General features: G+C 42.0%; 1 protein-coding gene across 7 annotated transcripts in view; it reads left to right on the forward strand.

The window, feature by feature from the left end:
• Positions 1 to 27,167, forward strand: part of SECISBP2 (SECIS binding protein 2) — a 303,042-nt gene that overhangs the window by 225,022 nt on the left and 50,853 nt on the right. For all 7 annotated transcript variants that reach the window (XM_029618469.1, XM_029618450.1, XM_029618477.1 and 4 more), the window contains 2 exons: positions 11,253 to 11,473; positions 21,873 to 22,027. In XM_029618469.1, the coding sequence (XP_029474329.1) occupies positions 11,253 to 11,473; positions 21,873 to 22,027 (376 nt within the window). The remainder of the gene's footprint in view (positions 1 to 11,252; positions 11,474 to 21,872; positions 22,028 to 27,167) is intronic.

The raw sequence follows: 27,167 nt of genomic DNA on the forward strand, positions 1-27,167 counted from the left end.
AGCTGGATTTGCTGTGAATACCTATAAGATGCTGACATGACACTCATTTCTTAATTCATAAGATTGAGACAGCATTTCTGTGTTTCACCACAGCAAAAGAATACTCCCAGTACTGTGTTCTTCCATTTGGCCTCTCTTCAGTATGCAGAATTTTCACAAAACATCTGGTGTTAGTTACTGCTCACTTAAGGAAAAAATGTTTTTGTTTTCTATATCTGGATGATTGGCTCATATCTGACCAATCTTTTCAGGAAGCTCATTCATCTCATTCTTACAATTCACACTTCAATCTCTAGGATTTCTAATCAATCTTAAAGAATCCAAAATGAAGCCATCTAATATAATCAGTTTCATAGGGCCCACGTGGACATAGTCCAAGGAAAAGTGTCGCTACCACAACAGAGAGCAGACCAATCCTAGGGATCATAGACCAAAGAAAGTCTCTGCCCTCCTTTTCATGAAATGCCAAGTTATATGGCAGCAACAGTCCATGTCATCACTTCTATGCATCTTCATATGAGGCAGGCTCAATAGGAGCTAAATTATCTATGGAATGTACATCTCCAACTGCTTTTAGACAAAGTGGGAATATCAAATGCTCTCATCCAGTTTCTGACATAGTGGTTAAATTGTATAAATCTATTAAAAGGTCAGTTCGTTCACCAGATCCAGTTCCAAGAAGTTCTGATGACAGAATCTTCCAGTCAAGATTGAGAAGTTCATCTGAGAGATTTATGTACTCAAAGAATGTGGTTACTGGAAGGGAAATGCCTTTATATCAGCCACCTAGCATTTCAAGCAATCTTCAGTGCTCTGAAAGTTTTCATTCCACCATGGTTGAATAAAAAGGGTGTGGTGATACATACAGACAACCATGTGCCAATTTTGCATATCAACAAGCAAGAGAGAATAGATTCTTATATTCTTTGCTTGGCAACCTCCAAAATTAGGAACTAAGCAACTTCCCAAGGAATGTTTCTCCTAGCTGTCTTTCGGGGAACCAGAATCAACGGGCAGCTTTAAGTCATCAGCTACAACCCCAACTAGATAAAAGGATGTTTTTCAGTGTTGGTGTACTTTGCAACATGCCTGTCAACAAAGTTCCCACATACTGCTGCAAGAGACCAACAAGTGGCTGATTGGCAGCAGATGGTTTCACAATTTGGGGAATCTAGGGCCTCTGTGTTTCCACCAATTTTTCTCATTTCAGCAACTATTCAAAAATTAAGAAGGGAGTGAGGTCAAATGATAAAAGTGATTTCTCTGGCCCCAATACATATTCAGCCACTGATACGATTGTGGATATTCCCATGCATTATCATGCAGTTCAGTGGGAATCTTCTATATCCAAAGCTAAAGTCCAATGGCTTGGATTTTGAAAGCCAAATAATTTTATCTATGCAGTTGCCTACTGGAGTAAAGGGAAATTCTCCTTTCTTCAAGGAAGTACTCTATCAGAAGGTCTTATAACTTTAAATGGAAAAGATTTACTAATCTGGTGCTCAAAATTCAGACAGGGCCAGTTTTAGGTGCCCTCATCGTCTTTTACCTGAATATCTACTAAGCATATCCAATTCTGGTTGAAAACTAATTGCCACAGTTTATCTTAGTGCCATAACACATCATCATACCATGAGAATTTGGAAGGTGTTCCTATTTCCCATCATCCTACTGCTGCCAAATTTATGAAAGACCTTACACACATGAAAATTCCAATACAGGTTTCTCCCTATATCTTGGAATCTGAATGTAGCTCTTTCTCAGCTGGTGAAACCATCATTTGAAAATTTATATTGAGATCCCTTATTCTTGAAGCAGAAGTAATTGTTAAATTACAAGCACAAGTCTCATACTTATTTAAATTTTTTCACAAGAGTAGTTTTGAAAACACATCCTAAATTTCTCCCAGCTTCTCAGTTTCATTTAAATCAGTCTGTTGTGTTGCCAATATTCATTCCAGGGCTGCTTATCCATACAGGAGAGCAAGCTCCTCATATATTGGACTACATAATAGCTTCACTTTTCTATTTACAAAGGACACAGTCCCACAGAAATCCTTCAGCTGTTTGTTTCTTTTAATACAATCAAAAGGGGTTTCGATTATGGAGAGAACTCTTTTCTACTTGCATCTCCGATTGCATCACTTACTGCTAGAATCAAGCAGGGCTACAGCTTTAAAGTAAAAGCCCATCAGGTTAGGACTACAGCAACTTCTTTAGAGCATCTACATTCTACTTCTGTAGAAGATGTCTGCAAAGCTGCTACATGGTCTTCTGCTCATTCCTTTCCAGAGACCTGTTTCACATCAAAACAGTTTTGGGCAGGCAGTTCTTTGAAGCTTATTTAACTCCCCCAATCTACTGTCCATCCCCAGGTTGCAATGAGCTACTATGGACATGCAAAAATAGTAAATCTTGTATGCAACCCTTAGTTTGGGAGTTCCATCTGGGTGGTTGATATTTTCCTGCTTGCCTGTGGAGAAAATTAAGTTGCTTTCCTGTAACATTTGTTCTCCACAAATAGGATAAATTGGCCATATGATCCCTCCCACTTCCCCTTTAGAGTTGAGGGGGTTTTTTTATAGTTACATTTTTATTGGTGTTACTAAACTTCTCAGATATACAATACAATAAAGCAAAGTCTTTACAACATTCAACTTGGTGGGTTACACTCTTTTATACCCTTGACCCCAACCCTCTCCCCCCCCCCCCCCCCGGCCAGTGAGTCCAGGCTGCTTCAACCAAGCTCAAAAACATAAGGCTTACAATGTCCAGTTAGCCCATTAGGTGCAAAAAGAAAGTAAACCTAAGCCCTCATAAGTCCAATTAAAGATGCAAATTTGACCACTGCAAAAAAGGCTCCCAAATAAGTACATGGATGGATATCCTGTCCCTCACGTACTGCTGTGAGATATGACAGGTTATGCAAGTCCCAGTGTCTTCGGAGGAAAACCGAAGATGTAGGTGGTAATGGTTGTTTCCAATGTGATGCCACCGCTAGCCTGACAGCGCACAGTACATGATTAACAAGATGTGCCTGTGCATATGACCATCTTGATGGGTAGAAGGACAGTAGATACAGGCGGGGTCAAAATCCACCCTTAGCGAAATCATCTCCCAAATAATCCTTTCAAATCCATTTCCAATAAACAGTTAGTGATGGACACTGCCACCAAACATGCATAAATGTACCAGCCATCCCACACTGTCTCCAGCATCTTTCCGAGTGCTCCGGGTATAATTTGTGTAGGCGTACCGGCGTGAGGTACCATTGGTATGATATCTTATAATTAAGTTCTTTCACCCCTGCTGATACAGAGCTCTTAGCAATAATCGCATAACAATATTCCCACTGCTCTCTGGTCCATTCTTCGCCCCACTCAGCCTCCCACCCCTTCACATAGGATCTTTGTAAGGTATCTGGGACCTGCAACATTTGGTAGAGCTTGGAAATAAGCCCTTTACCTGTATTTTGAAAATAACACAGTTTCTCAAATTCTGTAAGTTCCCGTGTTACATGGAGCGAACAGCAGGATCAGACAGGCAGAGGACCATTTGTAGATATCAATAATAGTCACTAGGTTGTAAATCAATATAATGCTTCAATGCTTCATAAGAGAGTATCTGGTTGGCAACGAATAGTTGACCACAGCCCACAGCCCCTGTTGTGACCATTTGCGATACAAGCTAAGCTCTGGGGTAGAACAGTATGTCCTTTGTATCACCCTATAGGCAGTAAAGGAGTCAGGGGGGAACAATCTAGCCATGCCTTCCATTGCCGCCCTCATTTGTAGTGGTGTGGTGAGTAAATGGATTTTTCCACCTGCACGTTCCCTCTTGGGATAGATCTGGGAATACATGGACCCACTCCTAAGATGTGATTGTTCCAGATTGACCCAAGATTTAGTAATTGTTTCTAGAAGACCCGCACATAAATCACTTGCAATTGGGGTCACTACATAATATTTAATAAAATCTGGTACTGCAAGCCTCCTCTTTGACCGTGGAAGATAGAGAACCCGTCTAGCCACCCTAGGTGGCCGCTGCTTCCATATGAATCTAAACGCACATGTTTGAAGGGTGCGTAGAAATTTTTGTTAAGGGACTTTTAATGGGGAGGGTTTGAAAATAGTACAACCAGCGCGGCAGGGTAATCATTTTAACCGCTGCAATGCGGCCAAACCAGGAGAGATTTATAGGCTGACCAAATGTTTGAAATCCCTGGGTAGTGCATGCCAGCAGCGAAGTATAGTTAAGTGGGAACAGCTGGGTCCATTTCCGCTGGAAGCTGGATGCCTAGGTAGCGAATACTCTGTTTTGTCCTAGTAAATGGGAAGCTCCCAGAGAGGTCATCCATCTGTTTGGCAGTTAAAGTCAGATTAAGGAGTTCAGACTTACTCTATTTACTTTAAAACCCGGATAATTTCCCATAGGTGTCCAACTCCTGGACTAGAACAGACATAGACAATTGCGGATATGTCACCGTAACAGAACATCGTCTGTAATAAAGAGATTTATGATGTATATGTCCTGAGGGTAGCCCTTTGATGTGTACATTCTTACAGGACAAGCAAGGATGGTTGTCCTCACAAAATGGGTGACATCGAGGATGGAGCCCAACCACGGAAAACTTCTGTCAAAGTTTCAGGAACTTTGACTGGCCCTACTGTGCATGCCCAGCACGGCACTAACCCTGCAGCCAGTAGGGGTCTCCCTTCAGTCTTCTTTTTTCCGCGCAGCAGTAGCCACGCGGTAGAAGAGCTCTTAACCACGTTCCTGACAGGAATTTCAAAATACTTAATTTCGAAGAAAATTTGCCCCTCAGGGGTCTCCCTTCGACAAATTTTTCAGTCCGCGGAACTTCGGTAAGTTTTTTTGCCGTCGTTTAGTCGACTCTCCGTCGAGTTTGGCCCTCGAGGCCTGTTGGCAGGTCGACAGTCCCGCGGCTAATTTTTGGCTTTTCGCCATTGCGTCGGGGTTCCGTCGGTGTCCGGACTGTACCCCGAACTATGTCCATCACAGACCCTCATGGAGTCTGTGTTTTGTGTTTAGGGAGTGAGCATGATGTTCTGACTTGCAACCAAATGTGCCCTAATGACACCAAAGGGTCGCAAAGCCAGAATGGAAAAGATGGGACTCCTCTTCCACGCTCGTACCCCCAACGCCATCGATTGCATCGACGTCATCGGAACCGGCACCGTCGAGGTCTCATCACCCATCGACAACCCTTCAGTGACCGTCCGCCATCGATGACTTCATTCACGGCCATCGACTCCCGTTCCTTCCCCTGATGATCGAGGGGATCGAAAAGAAAAACATCGCCATCGACGTCATAAGTCTCGGCCTGTCGAGGAATCGACGTCATCGACCTCAGTACCGACGACCGAGCCAACCGCCAAAAAAAGCCTCGATCAGAAGTGGCACCGTCCACTTCTGTTTCGCAGGCACCGAGGCAAACCCTCACCCCCTCGGGGTTTGGAGCCGCGACCCCACCGGTGACGGTGGTCCCTCCGGCTCAGCCTCAGCCTCCCTCTCCCGTCGAGCCGGGTCTTGTTACCCCTGGTCTCCGGGTAGAACTGGACCGGCTGGTCCAGGAGGCCATCGATAAGGCGATGCTACGGTTCCAGACTCCTCCGGCACCGAGAGTGGAACCGGTCACCGAGCCGATTGCAGCAGCATTGGCACCGCTGCTACACCGGATGGAGGTTGCTCATGACAGCCCTTCCACCGGTGATACCTGGGTCACCGACACCGGCAAGACCGCTGTCACAGACAGGTTTATCATCAGGTGGAGAAACACCGTATCGAATTCCCCCTTCTGGAATTGTTCCATCGATGCCAGGTCATCCCTCGCCACCGATTGCTTCTTCGGGGGCGATACGTACCTTTGCTCCACCGAGGTTTCCGATGCCAACACCGATTCCATCGAGACCGACACCGGTTCCCTCGATGCCCACACCGGCACCGATACCGGCACCGATTCCTTCGAGGATTTTCTCGATGCCCTCGGTGATTCCCCACCCGATATTTCGGAACCTCAACCTGGGCCTTCAGGTATTCAGCCCCCTCGAGGTCCTGCAGGTCATATCCAGATCCCTATGATACTTGGGGTGATGATACCTACTACTGAAACCGATGATTTGCCTTCACCGCCCTCTCCTGCGGAGAGTAGAAAGCGTTCTCCCCCTGAGGACCTCTCTTTCATAAATTTTGTGAAGGAAATGTCAGAGTTGGTCCCATTCCAACTTCAATCTGAACAAGATGACAGGCACCAAATGATGGAATTGCTCCAATTTTTGGATGCCCCGAAAGTCATCACTTCTATTCCCATTCATCAGGTTTTTCTAGACCTTCTTAAAAAGAATTGGGAATCTCCTGGATCTGTTTCTCCAGTCAATAAAAAAGCTGACTCTACATATCTTGTACAGTCAGCACCTGGTTTTCAAAAACCTCAATTAGACCATCATTCTGTAGTAGTAGAATCAGTTCAAAAGAAAGCTAAACGACTAAAGCCTCATTCTTCCATACCTCCTACTAAGGAAAACAAATTCCTAGATAGTGTAGGTAGGAAGGTATATCATGGAGCTATGCTGATTTCCAGAATAGCTTCTTATCAACTTTATATGACACAATATAATAGGGTCATTCTGAAACAGATGCAGGAATACACAGATGCCTTGCCTGAACAGTTCCAGCCACAGCTTCAATCCCTTTTAAATAAAGGATTTGAAGCTGGGAAGCATGAAATAAGAACAGCTTATGACATCTTTGATGCTTCCACGAGATTTTCTGCCACAGCCATCTCAGCCAGACGTTGGGCTTGGCTTAAATCGTCTGACCTTCGTCCAGAAGTTCAGGACAGGCTCTCTGATTTACCCTGCCTAGGGGATAATTTATTTGGTGAGCAAATTCAACAAATTGTTGCTGAATTGAAGGATCATCATGAGACGCTTAAACAGCTCTCATCTATTCCTCCTGACTTGCCGCCTAAGCAGCCGTTTCGAAAGGACTCCAAAAAGTCTTTCTTTAGGCCAAGAAAGTATTATCCCCCATCATCCAAGCCTAGGCCCGCACGGTCTTACCATAAGACCCAGCCTCGCCAGACTCGTAAACAAAAGCCTGCAGCAGCTCCACCACCGGGCCCTGCAGCGGGTTTTTGACTTTCCCTTAGAGAGCACTTGCCAAACCCCTCTTCCAGCTATACCAGTAGGAGGACGGCTCTGCCACTTTCTAGAAAGATGGCATCAAATCACCACAGATCAATGGGTGATAGCAATCATTGCACAGGGTTACCACCTCAACTTCCTATCCCTCCCTGCCGACTCCCCACCTCTGCAGGCGTGGAGACTCACCGATCACTCTGTTCTTTTAGAGCAGGAAGTTTCTCTTCTCCTACAGTCAAACGCTATAGAACCCGTTCCTCCCCTACAACAAGGACTAGGGTTCTACTCCAGGTACTTCCTGATCCCAAAAAAGTCAGGGGGACTTCGTCCAATCCTAGACCTACGGGCTCTCAACAAGTACCTTTCCAAGGAGAAATTCAAGATGGTAACCCTGGGGTTGCTACTCCCTCTGCTGCAAAGAGGGGATTGGCTATGCTCTCTAGACCTGAAAGACGCATATACCCACATTGCGATCACGCAATCTCATCACAAATACCTGCATTTTCTAGTAGGCCGAAACCACTACCAATACCGAGTACTACCTTTCGGCCTGGCATCTGCACCATCTGCACTAAATGCCATTTGGCAGCAGTGCTGAGCACCATAGAACATAATTGACACAAGACTCCATAGTGTCCTGCACAGAGTGCAGTGTCTACCATAAGCGCCATCGGCATCATCAAGTGCTGTGAATGTGGGGTGACAGCAAGCACCATCAGTGAATGGTACAGGGTGGTGCTGAGTATTGTCAGCTCCACTGTTGAGTGCCATCAGCACCGAGTGCACTGTAGGCACTGAGCGCCATGAGTGCTGTCAGTGCTGAGCACTGTATGCATCCTTAGCACTGTCGGTGCCAAGCGCTCTGAATGCCACCGGTGCCATGAACTTAATACAGTCTGCACTATATGCCTTCAGCACCATTGCGCCATCAAGTGCAGATGGTGCTGGGTGGCTCTCCAAGGGCCATGGTCAGCCAAGTACCATTATTGACAGTACCAGGTGCCCTAGAATGCCATCTGCAAAGGGCAGCTATTGAGTGTTATTTGCTTCATGCAGCACCAGGCACCACTGAGCACCATAAATGCCAAGTACTGTCAGTTGCCCCTGTTGCCATTGAGCATCATCCGCTCCGAGCAGTGATGTAGTGTTAAGATCACCAGCTGCTCACACTATAGTGCACTATAGGGAAGAGAGGGCCTCCCCTTTAATCTCTCTACCTGTCAGTGGTTGTTCCCTTAGCCTCATTCTGAGAGTAGATGGCTTACTATAGATCAGGGGTTCGTTGCCCAGAATCATTGTTGTGATACCTTTGGTTATAAGGAGGGATGAGACGTTTAGCTGAATTCGGAGTATCCAAGATCCTCAGGTTATCAAGAGCAGAGTATCCTTATTCAATACTCCTCCCAATCACTCTCTGAGAAATTATTTTGCAGCTTCTCAGTGTCACCTACCATATCAATAAACTTACCCTACAGGTGAGGAAATGGGGTCTGGTCCCACATAGTTAATGACCCTGAAAAAGTTGAGAACTTATTCCCATCCTGAATGTAAGTATGTTATTTAAGGCCTGCCAAGGGAGATCATAGAATGTTTTCCCCTCATTGCCTTACTTCCTTTTCAGGGAAGGGAATGCTTTTTTTTTCTCCCTTCTCCTGGCAAGTTTGCTTCTAGGTAGTTTCTTTCTACCTGAACCATCCTCAGTCCCCTGCTGGATTCATGGACCTGTCTGGGGAGGGGAACTCTCACAGCTACGTTTTGCGCACACAGGCCAGATATCGCAAGACATGCAAAGTTCCTTCGTAAAATTTGGCGTATTACAGTATTGGCAGTGGATTCCCACTAGTAGGAGTCCATTGGCAAGGAGCAGGAAAGGTCTTTCTCCCGGGTAAGGGAAGTGCATTTCAAATACCTGCTGTGAAAACTGAGCGTGTTGCTTTGTTTCCATTTTGGATAGGTCAACATCCTGTTTAGACTGTACGCTGACCCCTAAGGAATGGATGGCTCCATCTACTCCACGTCATACACAACATCTGAACATTTAGCCATGAGAAGAATACTGTCCTGGCGGCTGATTTATTCTGAAGTTGTCTAGTACAACTTAACCTAACAATGACTGCATGCATCCCGGATTTGGAAGCTTGCATAAGAAGCTCCACACCCAAGGTGGGGTCACACATGTACTTTCACTGTCTTCCTTCAGTGGAAGACAATAAGTATAAATCTGGGATCCTTGTCCATACAGATATTAATTCTACCTTGTGTAACAAATTATTATATTGAAGAAGGCTATCTTTAACAGTCTTAAAATCCTATGCCGAGTGGGTGAGATGTCTCTCTTGATGGTCAGTCTGAACCAGAGTCTAGAACTCACTGATCCCTGATCAGGGGTGGAAGATTTCCACAGGTGCAAAATCTTGTGGCAATGATATTTCCATCTGTTAATAGGGAGGCTACTGAACTTTCACCTCAGGATATCCATATATCCTAAAGTCTGGGGTTTTTACTAGATTCTGTTCAAATCACTCAGTTTACGTAGCCCTATGTTATGCTGAGAAGAAACTAGACCCTATTGGTTGAGACAGATTCACTGGAAGCTTGGTAAACATTTATCAGGGAATTAGTAAGGTTGATAAATTGCCCAATGTTGATATGTACATCTTAGAGTATGCTTTTCTATCCCTGCAGCCCCAGAATTATTTACTAATATATCTCTCATTCCTCTAGCATCCAGAAGGGATTTCAGGAGGGAAGCCAGGGTTTAGAAAGAAAGTCTTGAAAATGCTTTCTGAAGTGTCACATGTCATTTGGATAACAGATGCAGTTCAGTTTCACTTAGGTAAATTGTCCAAAAGTGACCTTAATTATGCTTTATATTAGGTGGGCTTCAGTCAAAGCTCACTGTTGAGCCTTTCACTTGGTCATGGGATATAGCAAGGTGCTTACCTAGTGGTTAGAAGCTCTTTCGGGTTTCTGCACTCTTGTCAGCATAATATCTGACCTGGGAGGTCAAGTTTTTGTTAGTGGTTACTCTGCAGATGGGATCTGCCACACTCTCATGCCATTCTCACTTTCTTTGAAGTATTTTCCCTAGTAAATTGTTTCCATGCACCTTTCTAGTCAGAGTAACAATCTGTTGATATTACTCAGATATAGGTAATCCACAGCCTTCTATCTAGAGGGCTCTAAAGCCCCAGATAGTTTACTCAAATTTTCTTTTTGACACTCAAAAACTATAATGACCATACCCAAGAGATTTATTTCTCTTGGTTAGTGATTTTATGCCCTTTTGTCCAAGAGGACTTGAATGTAGTGGAATATGTCAAAGCTCACTGTGCTGGATCTCTGACTGCATCGAATTCAAAGCAGCGAAATGGGTTTTCTGCCACACATTCACAACGCACCCCTGTTCTGGCAGTGGTTGCTGATATGAAACTGAATTTTAAACAGTCTGTCCTGTGGAGTCTCTTTGAGGTGTAAAACCTAACTCCATTCCCTCCTAGGGCCAGTTATTGGTCAGACTGCCACAAAAAAAAGTGTGTGTGGGGGGGAGACAAAAATGGTTAGCCTGTCGCCACCCAGAACAGTAGTGCTTTTGGCATTGTTTAGTTTTTCCCTTTCCTTTGCTAGCAGCCTGTAACTTGAGAGTGCCCATAAGTGAGCACCGACATCCTGCTTGTTCTTGGAAAAAGTGAAGTTATTTACCTGTAACTGTGATTCTCCAATGGACAGCAGGATATTAGTCCTCACAAAATCCTTCTGTATCACCTTGGAGTTGGTTTCTTCAAGTCATAGGTTTATTGTGGACTGCGGGTTCCTGCATCGGAGGCAGGGAGGTGACTAGTGCTTCATATGATCAATAGAGCATATTCAAGCTCTTAGAAATTTGGAATCAAAGTGCTGTGCCAGGCTCCTTCGAATGATGTACCCCATATATGAGGACTGATATCTTCTTGTCCATTGGAGAACGACTGTTACAGTAAGTTACTTCACTTTATTAGTGAGAAATAATGGGGATGGAAATTTCATTTCATAATCAGTAATTATGTATGACTAACGAGCACTGATTAATAAGATCCATCCTTTTCTACAGGTACTGCAGTCAGGTGCTTAGTAAAGAAGTTGATAGCTGTGTCACAGAGCTGCTGAAGGAACTGGTCCGCTTCCAGGATCGCTTATATCAGAAGGACCCAATAAAAGCTAAAACTAAACGCCGACTTGTTATGGGGCTCAGAGAAGTTTTGAAGCATCTGAAGCTGCGAAAGCTGGAATGTGTAATTATTTCTCCAAACTGTGAGAAGATTCAATCCAAAGGTAAAGATTTAATTTGTGAGGCCTAACAGTTGACTGACTTCCTCTAATTCAGACTTGCTTTCAAATTTAAGGGAAAAAAAGGTATTGTCATTATAGATTGTTTTTAATATATATACTGTGGGACTTGTGATGCAGTGGAGCTAGATGTACTCTAGTTTCTAGACTCCAGGTACTGTAAACTTTCTACCCAAAGTCCAGGAAAAAAAAACATGATTTAGTGGTATTGTACAAAAAATGAGGCAGGAATATACAGACTTGTTTGTATTTAAGAAAACAAAAAAATGTCCTTGAGGATGGGACTGCCATTGCGTTAAAGGGCCAATAGGCGTGCTCTTTTGTCCCACAGTGTTTGGCCTCAAGACAAAAGAACGCGCTATAGAACAACAATTTTTTTTTTGGAGGGTGTCCCCACTATCGCAGCGACAGCCCCCCCACCGTGATAATGGGACCACTCCTGTGAAAAGATATCACGGCTCGATATATCTAGGGGTTAGCTGGATATCTTAAAGTTGGCCGGCTAAACGTAGCTGGCTAACTTTAGCACAGCTCTTCAGCCTGATCAGATTGGAGTGGAGGAGTAGCCTACTGGTTAGAGCAGAAGACTAGGACCTAGGGAAACTAGGGCTCAAATCTTACTGTCACTCCTTGTGACATTGGGCAAGTCAATTTACCCTCCGTTGCCTCAGGTATAAAATTAGATTGTAAGCCCTGTGAGGATAGAAAAATACCTATAGTACCTGAATGTAATCCGCTTTGATGTATACTTTGAAATGCCGAAAAGTGGAATATAAAAATCTAAATAAAATAAAATTTTAAAAAATGACAACAAAAGCTGAAAATAAGAGAGCAACAAGTTAGCGGGGTGGACAAATTTAGCACAGGAGAGAATACATTCAGTAATAAATGTAACTAATGCTAAATTTGTAAACATGTATACATCTCTAGATGACTGTACCGAAAACATTAAAAAGAAATGATTTTTATTACTCAATACTTGACAGACATTCTCATGGAGGAGATCGGGACAAAATATTGGTTCAGAAGAAACAGCATTGGATCTGTGAACTAAGCAGCTTAGAGCCTTTATTGAGTATGGGATTATTTATTTATCTATTTATTTATTTATTTACTTACTTATCTTTTAAGTCAGTCGATTGGTTAACTTAATGTGCTTGACTTGTTGTGGACATCAGAAGAGCATTTAATTGTGGGACATTTATTATGGTTATCTTTGCGATTAGTTTTCATTTGTTTAAAGAATCATGAGTAATCGTCTGGGAATACATGAGTTTTCATTGCAATGCTTGGTACTGGGGGGGGGGGGGGTTGGGGGTATTGGGGAGTTTGACAATTATTTACACTTGCTTCTTTATGTTATTGACTGTACCGGTATGCTGGAAACAACAAAAGCTGGCTATTTATTGTATTTGCATATTGTTGACTTTTTGTTATTTTGCCAATAAGTTTTAAATACAAAAAAAAAAATTATTTTTAATGTTTTTGGTATTTTGAAACACGGCATTCAGCACAAACCAATAGGTGAATTTTCTGCTGTCAACATGAAATCTCAGCAGCCACTAAGAATCTGCCACATGTTTTGTTTTGATTGGACATTTTTTCATCTAAAGGAAAGATGAAGGGCTGCCCCAAGCTTTGAGCCATCTTTGAAGAGAAGGTTTAGTCAGTAGTGTCATGTTTAAATGTTTAATGGTAAAAGCAAGCATATTTTTGGTGAGTTTACTGAATTTGAAAGGAAATGCATGATTTTTATTTTGGGTTTTTTTTGGTCCATCAGAGTAAAAGCTAAGTGTACTTTGTTAAAGAGTCTAAACAGGCAATGAGTACATTTGAACTTTTTGCTGAAGATGAGCAGCAAACCGTATTTATGGATTGCAACTTTGTTTTGGATATGAATTGAGCACAACACCAAAAATTATAAATTTAAGTATCCTTAAATGATTGGCACTTATATTTCATGTGGGGGCTTTTTTTAAGACTGATTTTGCACTCTAAAACCATCTCTGAAACACATTGGCTAACAGGTGGCATCTGAAGTCTTTTTTCCTCTATTAAAAATAATTTTAAATCAATTATCAAAATCAAAAGTACAATTTGCACTTTGATTCTCACTATTGTGATTTAACACTGATTTCTGGGTTTATTTTTTCTTTGTTTGCATGCAATACCCAGTGGTCTTTTTTGTTGAAATATTTAATATGATATCATAATTTTCATTCAAATGTAAATAGAAGGTCTACTGGGAATAATTTCTAAGTCTTGGGTCATGGGAAATCTTGACATTAAGAATCATTTGCAGTTTTGAAGCTTTGAACTCATTGGTTATCCCCCTTCCACCAACACCGCCACCAGAGAGGAGGGGTAGGAAATGGCCAGTTGTCTTTCATTCATAGTACATGTATAGTCAGTAATTAATAAAGTTCAAATGATTTAGATTGATTAGTGTAAATGTTTGTGGGAAGTAGATAGCTTTCCAAAACTTAATTTTTTCTGAGGGTCACTACTGGTCAGAGTAAATGCAAACTAGCATTATAATATTCCAGCTAAGCAGATCCAAACTTAAATTTTCTTACGAATACCATTCCACCACACACCATCATTACACTTGCATAACCACCCCAGCAAATAAGGAAACTTCTTGTTGATGCTTTATTAGTCTTTTGCTAATTTTGTTGGCTATTTTCATAGACTCCAAGATTGGAAATTAAGTAATGCATAAGTTTGTACCAACTGGATGGATCTGATGGGGTTAGTCGTCATCTTTTCACTTGATGATGAGGATAGATATCTGGATGTTAACTGGAAGCAGAGATAATCATGGAAGCATTGACATAGCAATGGATAAAGAAGTTGGGAATCGTGTACTCAAAGATAATGAAAGATTCTTTATGAAAGCTCTTTTAAAAGACACCCACAGCTCTTACGATTTTTATCCATTATCAAAATGGGGATAAAGTTGTCATTTCTTTCCCAAGGACAATTTCTGTGATATTTGGGCCATCTTTAGGAGTCATATGAATGAGTTAAGATGAATCAGGTTCAGGAATAAGATCAGCAATGACTTGGCAAACAAAAGCAGATGATAATTATTGGAACCAAGAGACTGATGATAAATGTTAGGAGAGTAGAACTGTCCACAGGATATAAGTTGAAAAATTTGTCTTGTTAAAGTTCCAGGGTTGTTATTGTTAGAATATTGTGACAGCATTTTTAGAACATTGTGACAGTTGTCATCAGTGGGTTGCCTCAGAAATGAGTGGCCTAATAATATCTGCAGAAGGGAATCCAGGCCATTAACAATGGAAGCAGGAACTGTGTCTTAAGTCTATGCCAGCTACTTTCTGTTTGGGAGGGGCTCTCCAGTCCTAGTGGGTGGTAAAGCATGACAGGTGAACAAAGCAAGAGAGAGGCCTGGAACTGAGCAAGGAACATGCACACACCAGGAAACCAGATGCCAAGGGGAGGACTAGGCATGATCGCAAGCCATAGAGTCAGGAGATGAAGTCGTCTTCCAAATACAGAAGCAGAGCCAGAGTAAGAGGACTAAAGTAGGATCAAGTTCTGAGAAGTGTTGAGAATGTGGTTTGTGCAAGAAACAAGATGGCTGCCAAGGAGAGGTGAGGAGCCTCGAGTTGGGAGAATAGATAATCCAAACAGCCCACAGCACCACCTGTAGACCAGAGGAGCATTCGGCAACAGATCCTTACAAACATATTGTAAGTTGCATTTTTCTTTCAACTAGAGGAGAAGGGCAAAGCTTTCATTAGGGTAAGCGTCAGCAGTATAGACATTCTGGATAGTCATCCCTATGAGGTCATGATGTTTCACCTGTATTTTACTGGAAACACCATTCAGCTGAGTCAAAGATGTAAGACAGCTCAGAAGTTGGTCACAGTCTGAAGGTAAGATATGCTGGAACAGCGAGGAAGCATCTGTAAAAGATGATGTGATTGTGATCAGAAGATAAGTGCATATTCAGCAATTGATACGATTAAGGCTCGTCTGGATTGTAGTTATCAGGCGAACATTTCTTCCAGGAAAAGGCATTGCTGTGATGACGTGAATCAGAATGAAGAAGGATGATGCTTAACCACATCTTGTGCAGGAAAGGTAGTCTTTATTAGGATGAAGCACTTGATTATCATGGGACCCTAATGGACCCCTTCAAGTAGACTTAGAGAATTCAGTAGACAAGGGATTCAAGACCTATCCACCGCCAGACCTTGAGGGGCCCATTCCATTGGGGCTCAGACATGCCTCATTTGTGTTAGGTGTTTGCTGTCACAGGTTCAAAGGAAGATTACAGGTTTGATTCCTCTGATGTTGCAAGCAAGACGAGTCAGTGGCCCACCCACGTGACTTGTCTGTAACTGCAGTAATTGGAGCAGATATCTTTTTATAATGACTGGCATGGACCCAGTGATGAAGTCCTTGTGATTTTAAAGCTGAGTGAAAGGGTGCAGGTTGTACTATAATTACAGAAACAGTTTGAATTACAGCTTTTCGGCCTAGCAATGAGATGCAAGCTTTAGCAGGTGCTGCATGGATTCAGGCCTTCTTATTTTTCAAATTTTATGGCTGTAGGTGTGTGGATTAATACTTGATGTCAGCTTGTGGTCTTGGCAATAGAGCACGAATCTGTAGAAAATACTTTGTAATATCAAATCATTGTGTGTTGATTAAGACAAATGACATTCAGTCAAGTTTATGTTCAGAACTGGGTTTGTTGGGTATTGGTACGGAAGCCCAATAATTATTGTAAATGGATTAAGATTAGTGCCTCTGTGCGCTGCATGGAATTATTTAGCCACTTTTTAAGAGGTGAGAATTCTTTTATCAGTAAACTAGTAATGTTAAGTTTTTCTCTCTTCAGTCTTGGAAAGATACATAAATGATATTTTTCTAATTTAATATCACAAGAGGTAACCTTTGTAAAATATATATTTACATTAAAAAAACATGAAATTCATTTGAATATTGATGAATGCTGATGTAATATCTATAAATCTTTTTTTTATTTTTTGCTGAAATGCCAGTATGTAAAATAATTGAAACTCTGTTACCAAATTGCACATTTATCCATTTTTCAGTATTGTGCAACCTACTTCAGTTTGTACCCCCCTTCTCCAAAGCAGTGTTGCTGTTTTTCTCTGCAAATTCCTTAGAAGAGGGCTCTCTTTGTTCAGATGCCATTTTTCTCTACAAAACTTAAAATTACTAACCTAATAGAAGGAAGGAAAAAGAAAATAAAAGTAATTGGTAGAGAACATTTTTCTTTTTCATTACACTTCTTCTACCAAATCTCATTATTCATTTACTTAAAAGGAAAAATACTTTCATAAAATGTAATAGGGAAACAGTTTTATAAGAGTTAAGAAAAGGTAAATACCTGGTTAGGAAGTATGGACCTTTTGTAATAAAGTACCCAAAATACAGTTTTAATGTAAAGAAAATAAAGAGATCATAAATACATTGCAACACTGCATGTTCATAAAGAGAGGGGTCTGATAGAATTCAGGGTCAGTAAGAAAGAAAAATAAAACTGGAATCTGGAGCAAGATTTTTCAGATAAATCAGGAAAAGTCTTAGTACCTAAACGAGCTTAGTATCTGGTAATATATTTTTAACTTTAATTGAATTATCTTTTCAACAAATTAACAAAGTTGCAGTAATCTGCATCATTTAAATAAACTTAGTCAATTATTCTTATCAAGCTAAAACTCAGCAGTATAATACAAATTTAGACCCCAAAATTAGCTTTGTGCCAAAATTTCGAATACAGTATAAAATCCTGACCATTGTCATTCACTATTACATAATCCATCCTCAATCTGGCTTTGCACTATTCTTCGAATTTACAAACCAACCAGACATTTAAGGTCTCTGAGCCAAAACCTATTAGATATTCCATCAGTACGCCTAGCACGTTTAAATATTACAAGAAACAGAGCATTCTCAGTAGCTGGCCCACAAATATGGAACTCATTACCTACACCGCTTTGTCAAATTTCAAACCCAAAAGAATTCAAGAAATCATTAAAAACCTATCTTTTCTCAAAAGCATTTGCCATCCCAGATACAGATCTATTGTAACCTTAACAAATCCATCATTTTTCATTTTGTACTCCAAAGTCATGCAGAACTGATCTTTTTTTATCTCTTGTTTGTAAAGTTTAAAGTTAGTTATTTTAAAATTTTGTTTTATAACTTTTAATCTTTATTTTAATTCATGATTGTATTTTTTCTATTTTTTTCATTTTTGTTTGCTTATGAACATTGTACATCGTTTTGATCAATATTTTATTGTTAGATGGTATATAAATAATTTTAAATAAATAAATGTGAAAGTACCCCAGAGATGACTGCACATCTTAAAATGTCTCAAAATATTTATATTTCTTAGCATTCAGACAGGTGAATAACACCAGTGGGTTATGCACCTCAACCAGCAGATAGAAATGGAGCAAAGCTGATGTCACAGTATATACCCTTGCACTGACATCCTCCCGCCAGTATTCTCCGTCTTCAGCATATGGTGGCCATGCATCTCCTTACTGGGGATTGTTTAAAAAAAAAAATTTTGTAGGAGGAAGTTAATTTGCCCTACTCTCCTGTGGTGATACCTTATGGTCCCGCCCTCAGTCTAGTTTTCCTGAGGTGATATCTGTGGATCCCCTCCCTATGAGTGCCTTGGTCTGGAAGCTTGTTTTCCGGCGTGGACTTAGCTGTAGAGAGACACACAGCTGAGAGGATAAATGGGTGCTGGAAGCCAAGCGCAGCTGTGAAGGCCTTTGCCTACCCCACCCCCGCAGCCGGAGACTGATTTTGTACTCATTCGGGACGGGCTGAGCCCAGATAATGAATAATTTAAAAAAGAAAAAGGGGAGTTAATTTTAAGGATTCCATTCCCATGCTGGTCTCTGAGCTTGGCACTCCAAGCCGACGTCCTTTCCTATCTCCAGAGGAGCTTGGAGAGTCATGGCAGCTTGGGTTGAGGGACCTTTTTGGCTAGGCCCCACTCTCAGGCTTTGCTTGGTCGCCTCGTGGTAAACCGCGGTGACATTTGTGTGCTTTTTTGCACACAAGACTGTTGCAAAGCAGTGTCTGATGTTGATGTGTGCTTAGGTAGGCACTTAGGTTTGTATTTAAGGGTGCTCAGGTAGGTGTCCATGGTAAGCGCAGCTGGGCGCACAGTTATCGGACACTTTTTGGAGCATAATAATAGCAGGTGTTTACCATGGTCCCGGTAGCAAAGAAGCCTAAGCGCCTTTCCCTTTGTGCTGCTAAGCCTAGTCCTTCCCAGCATGATGCAGGAAGGGAAAAGGAGGGGGAACTGCCAGAGGTTTTGCCTGGTTTGGGGGCTCCTCTAATTGCTTCCTCAATGGGGGAAGGTAGTACAGTGGGTGCAGGACTGACTCCCCCTGGTTTTGGTATGGATGCCTCTGCTTTTTCTTGGGTGCAATTTTTTCAAGGGCTGCAGATCTTTCTTCAGGCACTCTCAGAGGCCCCAGCCAATCCTAACAGTTCAGGATCGCAGGCTGTGGATTCCCACATGCCTGGTTTGCAAGTAAGCGTCGGAGTACATCTAGACCTGCTGCGGGTCACACTGATAGGGACCCGAATGGCGCAGATGATGAAGCTGATCCTTACTCCCTGGAGGATGGGGAAATTCCTCCAGGATTGGAGCCATATAGAGCAATGTTGGATTTCTTTCATAGAGATGAGATGGCTCTGATTTCCCAGACATTGAAAATGCTGAGTGCCGGGTGCTGATTCCATGTCTGAGCCAAAGAAAAATCCCATTTAATTTCTTTGTGTAAAGCTTCATGTTTTTTCCCCTCATTATAGAGACTATTCAAGAATTTATTGATCTTGAATGGAGTGCTCCAGAATCTAATTTTAAAGTGGGGCGAGCTTGGAAGGGCTGTACACCCTGGATCCATCTGCAAGAGAGTAGTTAAGCTTTCTGAAAGTGTAAGCGCTTGTGTGTGCCATCACCAAGCGGACGACTAACCCTGTAAAAGGGGGGCGTGGCATTCAAGGATGCGCAAGATAGGAGAATTGAGGCTGTCCTTAAGCAGGCCTTTGAGGTCTTAGTGTCAGATGAAATTGCACTGTAACATGTTTACAATAAATCATATATAAACCAAATATATATGATGTAAAATTGAGAAAAACAAAATAAATTAGCTACAGAGAACTCGCCAAACCGTGTAAAATTAGCTCAATTAAAATGCCAACAAAACGGATGCCATTTTCCAACAGAAACGAGGAGGTCCATGTTCAAAAGCTTTTAGCCGGATAATTCAGAAGCTATCTAGCTAAATTAATATTTGGGCACTTATCTGGCTAAATTCTAGCCAGCTAATAAATTATAAATTAGCTGGCTAGAATTTAGCCGGATAAGTTGTTCCCAGGGCATAACTGGGAGGAATTACGTTAACTAGATAAGTTGTCTGGCTAACTTGAATTTTAAAAGTTAGCCAGTTAACCTAGTTGGCTAAGTCTGGGTGGGCCAAAGAGTTTCCTAAAGTTAGCTGGCTAACTTTAAGATAGCCTCCTATATTCAATAGCGTGGCTGCAAAATTGAATATACTTCCAAAGTTAGCCATCTAAACAGTGACTGAATATGGACCTCAAGGGCTAAAATTTCCACTTGCAAGAAATTTATGTAGTGCATGGATCACAGACAATACACAATTTAAAGACATACCAGTCAATCATTTTTCTCATTTAAGTTATAAGCGGTTGTAGTCTTTAAATTAAGAATCCATCCTTGCTCCCCTCATAGTAACATTTGATTAATATCCTCGCCTGGTAGAAATTTGTTGTCACAAATAAATGAAGGTCATCAATAGAATGTCTATGGCCAACCTGATTTTGGACAAGAGGTGCATCCATGTAACTCCCGCGAATCTTACTACAATGTTCAGTAACACAAATTTTCACTTTTATGTATTATCTTTAAATAATACATTTTCACTTTATTATCTTTAAATAATAATACATACGGTAATACTTTTATGTATTATCTTTAAAATTTAAAATTTTCACTTTTATGTATTATCTTTAAAATTTCTGAAACTTGTCCTACATGATTTGATTTTCCTGAATTTTGTGTACTTACTGTATGCTTTTGAATTTTATGTAAATAGCTCCCTTCTTATTCAGTATCGTAATGTCCCCTTCCCTCAGCCTCTTGTTAACTTTATAACCAAGCCTCCTCTCTAATCACTCTTATCTTCCCGCTCAATTTTCCTCCTCAGATCATTGTAATTAATTAACCTATACTTTAAATATTGTATCTAGTGATTCTGTTTACAACTTTAAAACCCTGTACCCAGTTACTTTGTACCTAGTTAATTTGTCTTAAACATTATCATATAGTTTTGTTCCCTGTAAAGGCTATGCCTAAGTGATAGCTACGCTGTCATAGTTCCAAGTTATATGTAAAACCGATACGATGTGCAAATGGTTGTCGGTATATAAAAAAACTGTAAATCAATAAATAATCTTACCCACATAAGATTACGGGCATTGAATCACAAAGATCACAGATTGGGTGTCACGTTTCATATAAGATCTCAAGTGCACATAGTTACCAGAAACAGGATGTACATAGCTCAGAATGTCACAGAAGGACTCTGAGCAATGAGTACAACTACAGTGTCCAGCAGGGAGACTCCGAGAAAGATGAAATTGGAGGAAGATTTGAAGAGACTAAAACATCCCAAATATGGGGACATTTAAAAGAAAAATGAGGGGAATGGAGAGTCTTTCCAAACCTACAAAGCTCTGTACTAAATGCCAGTATGTTTTAATAATGTTTCTCCTTTAGTCTGTGTTTTTTGCTGAACTTTAAACGCATTAGTGGTGTAAAGCAACGATAGACTTTTAATTTACAGACCCCTTATGGCTTAAATTAGAAATTTGATTGGATGGTATGCCTTTAAACTGTGTATTGTCTGTTACTCATTGCTATATAAAGGTCTTGCAAGTGGAAAGTTTAGATCACATGTTTCTGTTGGAAAATGTCACAAGTAATCCTACATAATGGTTATGACCCTGGAACCTTTCTTGTGTGTATGATTTTGTTTTGGTTTGTCATATGTTTTTTGTTTTCTAATAGTTTTCTAATATTTATATGATTTTGATTGTGTGATGTGATATTTTGAATAAACATTTAAAATATTTTTTAACAAATATATCACTTTTTTGATGATGTTAGTCATGCTTTAGATGAGAAAAGCACTTTGATGTACCTATAACGAGGAGAGGAGACGCTCATGAACCCAAAAATGATTTTCTCCTTTAAACGGCCGTAAAGGCTTTTGATGTTTCTGTTTCTCTCTGGTAATCCAGCCTTTTGTGTTTGCTGCAGGTGGGTTGGATGAGACTCTGCATACCATTATCGCTTGTGCTTGTGAACAGAATATCCCATTTGTGTTTGCTCTCAATCGCAAAGCTCTAGGACGTTGCTTGAACAAAGCAGTGCCTGTCAGTGTGGTGGGAATTTTCAGCTACGATGGTGCCCAGGTGAGCTGAGCAGTGCTATTTCTTCATCATCTCTTCTATTGTTTTCATGCATTCATAAAAACGAGGCATTATTCTTAGATCAGTTTCTGCCTTTTGTCATGTTGAGGATCAAATTTATCCTGTGCTGAAAAGATTTTCTTCTGCAGTAGTTTTCCTTCATGTCCACCCACTGAAGGGAGGACATTAAGTAAATCTACTTCAGAAGCATTTAACTTTAAGAAGGAAGATTGCAATAAAACGAGGAAATGTAGTTTGAAAAAAAGCTAAAAGTAATGGTTACAAAGGTTAAAAGTTTAAATGAGTCGTGGACATTGTTTAAAAATTCCATCTTGGAAGCTCAAATAAAGCGTAATCCACACATTTAAAAAGATCAAAGGTTTGTACATTTTTTGTTGAGAGATACAGAATATAAATGGTTTAAATAAATAAATAAGACCAAACAATAGAGAACGTGAAAAACAAATTCAAATGAGGAAATTCAGAAAGAACATAAGCATTGACAAGTTATATGTAAAATTAATAAGGCAGGCTAAGAGAGAATTTGAAAAGAAGCTTGCAATAGAGGCAAAAACTAATAATAAACTTTTTCAAGTACATTTAAAGCAAGAAACATGATAGATTAGATGACCAAGGGGTAAAAGGGGCACTCAGGCAGACAGGTTTGCTTCAGTCTTTAGTGGAGAGGATGTTTGGGATATACCCACACTGGAAATGTTCATTGGTGATGATTCTGAGAAAGTAAAGCAAATCACTGTGAAAATGGAAGATGCTATAGAAAAAATTAACATACTAAGGCCCGGATTTTAAAAGCCCTACGCGCGTAAATCGCCTTACTTGCACCGGGCCTATTTTAAAAAGGCCTGGCTATGTGCGTAAAGCCCCGGAGCCAAAGAAAAAGGGGTGGGTGGGGGCGGGGCGAGAGGCCCCCAGCACAGCGGGCAATTGCCGCTGTGTCGAGGGATTGCGTGCCGGCAGGCTGCCAGCGCGTGCAATCTGTGCCTGCCCTGAGGCAGGCGCAACAGGTATGACAAAGGTTGGAAGGGATCTAGGTTAGGGCTAGGGGGCGGGGAAGGGAGGTTAGTTTAGGGGAGGAAACGGGGGAAGGCCGTGGGCGTTGTCACGCGCAAGTTGCACTGATGTGCACCCCTTGCACTCACCGACCCCTGATTTTATAACATGTGCGCACATGTCTTAAAATCTACCCTTAAGAGTAACAAATGATTAGGACTGGGTAGTGTTCAACACAGAGCTCTGAAAGAACTCAAAAAGGAACTTGCAAACCAGTTTACAAGGAATCTATAACTTATTACAGTACCTGAAGGACTGGAGGGTGGCCAATTTTTAAAAAGGGCTCCAGAGGTGTTCTGGGAAATTTAAGATTAGTGAGCCTGATGTCGGTGCCAGGCAAAATGGTAGAAGCTATTCCTAAAAATGTTATCTGCCATATGTATAGACACAGCTTAATGGGGAAAAACATACATGGATTTAGAAAAGGGAATTCTTGCTTTACCAAAATAGTGGATGAAGATATTGTGATAGCAGTATGATGAGATTCATCTGAAGATTGTGGGAACAAGGGTCGATAAGAATTATATTTTTCCCATTGGTTCCTTGATGGATGATTGCCTTGGTATGTTCTTTTTGCTGTGAATTAAATATAGTTTCTGATCAGTTTAAATGCAGAATAAAAAGTGAAACAGAAATGTTGGCTTCTTGGTCCATTGCTGTTATATTAGTTCTCATCACTCTTCCGGACAGCAGGGTATTCGCAGTCTCTACAGGTGAGACTGATGCTGAAGGCTTTAGAAAAAAGGAAGTAAGCTCATCCATAGCACAAAACCATTCTCTACTACTTCTATTAGTACTATTTTTTATCATTTCTTATTTATCATTTCTAAAGCGGTACTGGATATACACAGTCTTGTACGTATACACATGAGAAAGTTCCTGCTCCATGAAGCTTACAATCTAGTCATGACAAACAAGTCTATGGGATGTATATTCATTATAGGGAAGTAGTTAGGATTTAAAAGTAATTTTTCCCATCGATAGCAGGGCTGAATTAGCCATGCTGTCATGGGATCTGTCAATCAGATCTGGGAGGCGGAGCTTTACAAAGCAAAGCTTTAGATTTTAGCTCTCTGCGGCTGCGTGTGTGTTCCCGCGCAGGAAAGTAACAGATTCTCCTCAGTCTGTTTTTTCCGCGAGCGGGATTGCACACGGGGCTGACTTCTCCTCAGCGTTTCTTATTTTCTTGAAATGTCAAAAAAGCCGGGGTTTAAACCCTGTATCTGTGGCAAGGTAATGTTGGTCACGGATGGCCATGACCGATGTTACCAATGCCTGGGGCCAGAGTATAAATTACAAAACTGTGATTTTTGTGCTCGAATGTCCCAGGAGCCCAAAAACAACGGGCCTACAGAATGCTTGAACTTTTTACTTTTTCCGAGCCATCGGAGGCTCATTTTTCACCTGGTCCCTCATCAGCGGCGGCTCCGACTCAAAAAAGAGCATCGTCGTGGGATCCTCAACCCTCCAGGCTTGGAGGTAAAGCCTTACTGAGCCGACATAGGCCATCGGATCCGAGAGGACCGAAAGAGCCTCGGCGATTGGCGCAGGAAACAATGGCGCCTAAAACTTTGGCACCGGCAACTTATGCGCCTGAAGCACCGTCTGCGCCCGAATCAACATGCGCACAAGATACCGGCGTGCACAGCGCAAAAGACATATGTGCATAAGGCGCTGAAGACATCTGATGTACCAACGGCTTCCCCTAAAATTAATCCGGTACCACCTAAAACACGGCGCTGGAGATTTCTGCGCGCTCGGTGCTGGAAACCGGCGCCGAAACCATCTGCGCACACGACGATGACTTATGTGCACAAGTCGACATGCGCACAGCCTACAAGGAACATTGGCGCACATGGCGCCGAAGACATTAGCGCACTTGACAGCAAACAGATCAATGCACAGTGGACTACAAAGTTACAAGCAAGCATATCTTTCAAAACCACATGGGGTAAAATGAAGACATCAGTCTCCAAATATACCTCATTCCACCTCTTCAGACTCTAATTCTACAGAGGTGAAATCAAAACTTATCAGACTATCACCGTTGGGAGATAGAACCCACACAGGGTCATTGTCACACCATCACCATAGACTATCACATCACTCACATCAAAAAGCTGTGAAGACGAGAGATACATGGGCAGTGAGCCCTTCTACTTCTAGGTTTATTTTGTTGTCCGTAATGATTGTTACGTTATAATTTTATGTATTTATTTTTAACTATGTAAACTGCCTAGACGGGTAGACCTCTACCCATTGTGCGGTATATAAAAATTTTAAATAAATAAAATAAAAAATGTCATCTCACCCACAAAGTGCAGATTCCTTATCTCGTAAACAAGTAATACAAATCACTTCCTCTGCTGCATCTACGTCCTCAGATAATTCTGTTAGGACCACAGAGGACAAGATAGGGAACCAGTATGATGTACCAACGGCTTCCCCTAAAATTAATCTGGTACCACCTAAAACAGGTGAACTACCAAAACAATCTGGTCGTTCAACAATGCCTCCTCCAACAAAAGAGGCATTTTTTCAATTATCCCAGTCATTGGCGGGGTTTTACGAAACTCTTCAATCATCCTTTAAGATGTTGTTATGATCCGGAAGGTGGACCCTTGGTCCGAGGTAGAGTTGGCACTACTTAACAGAGTAAAAACCCTCCCAAGTTCCTACCGTCAGAAGGCAAGACTGAACTCAGAAGATCTTGTGAAGTTAGAGGGGAATCTGGATGCAGGCGCCTCCTGCATGTCGTGTGGTCCAGATAGCTGGCGCCTCCAGCAGGTCGTGTGATCCAGATGGCTGGTGCCTCCAGCAGGTCGTGTGATCCAGATGGCTGGCGCCTCCAGCAGGTCGTGTGCAGCTCTAAATCAAGCTCGAGAGTAGTCTAAGCCGGTCCCGGGGTCAATAGCCGGTCCACGGGTCCAAACCAAAGGATACTCCGCAGCCAGTCCAAGGGTCAAAACCAAAGGGTACTCCACAGCCAGTTAAAGGGTCAATACCAAAGGATACTCCACAGCCGGTCCAGGGGTCAAACCAAAAGAAATTCAGCAGCCAATCCGGGAGTCAAAACCAGAAGAAAATCAGCAGCCAGTCCAGGGGTCAAGTACCAGAAATCCAAACAGCAAAACAGGAACGGAACACAGCACAAGAGCCAAGAAGCCAAGGCAGGGTCTGAGGTGCAGACCTTGCCTTAAATAGTATCTCAGAAGGTGGAGCCCACAGGAAGGGGCCAATCCCATATCCTGTCGTGGCTCCTTTAAGAAATAGCTTCTGCCACGCGCGACTCTAGGGAGGCCCAGCAGGAGAGGAGTCATCAGAGGAGGAGCAGGAAGGCAGCTGACTCTGTGGCCATGATCGGCAGCAGCAGAAATCGCCGCGAGGGGACCCTGCTGATGCCTGAGTGCAGTCAGCATTTCGGCGGTCTGCCGCATCGGTGAGTGTCTGGCCCCGGTCGCGGTCTGTCGCAACCGGCGGCCATAACAGTACCCCCTCCCATAGGCCTCCCCCGAAAAGGTTTGGGTTTTCCCGAGTGACTGATGTGGAAGTTTTTGAGAAGATCTTTATCTAGGATATTTTGTAGCAGATTTCCAAGAATTCTTTTCTGGCCCAAATCCTTCCCAAGCTAGAAGGTACTCCCATTTGCAACCTCATCTCCGAACATCGAGAACCTCCCGAACTTGATAAGTATTTTCCTCCTCAGCCCTCAGTTGTGGAGCTTCAGGAGCCTTTCAAGATGGCCAAGTGAGGACCAATGGCTTCAATAGCGACACATGAAATGAATTATGGATTCGTAGTGTGGCGGGCAGGCGTAGTTGGTAGGTCACGGGACCTAATTGCCATATCACTGGAAAGGGACCAATATAACGGGGGGCCAATCTCATCGAGGGAACTCGTAGATGAATATGTCTGGTGCTGAGCCACACCTTTTCTCCTGGAAGAAATCGTGGTGCTGGTCGTCTGTGTCTATCTGCAAATTTCTTTGCAGGTACAGGCTGCTTTCTGTAGCATTTGCTGGGTGCGAACCCATAGTCTTTTTAGTTGTATGGCTGTAAGCTGGGCAGCCGGA

Source organism: Rhinatrema bivittatum, chromosome 1 (genome assembly GCF_901001135.1).
Source record: "Rhinatrema bivittatum chromosome 1, aRhiBiv1.1, whole genome shotgun sequence".
NCBI classification, from domain to species: domain Eukaryota; kingdom Metazoa; phylum Chordata; class Amphibia; order Gymnophiona; family Rhinatrematidae; genus Rhinatrema; species Rhinatrema bivittatum.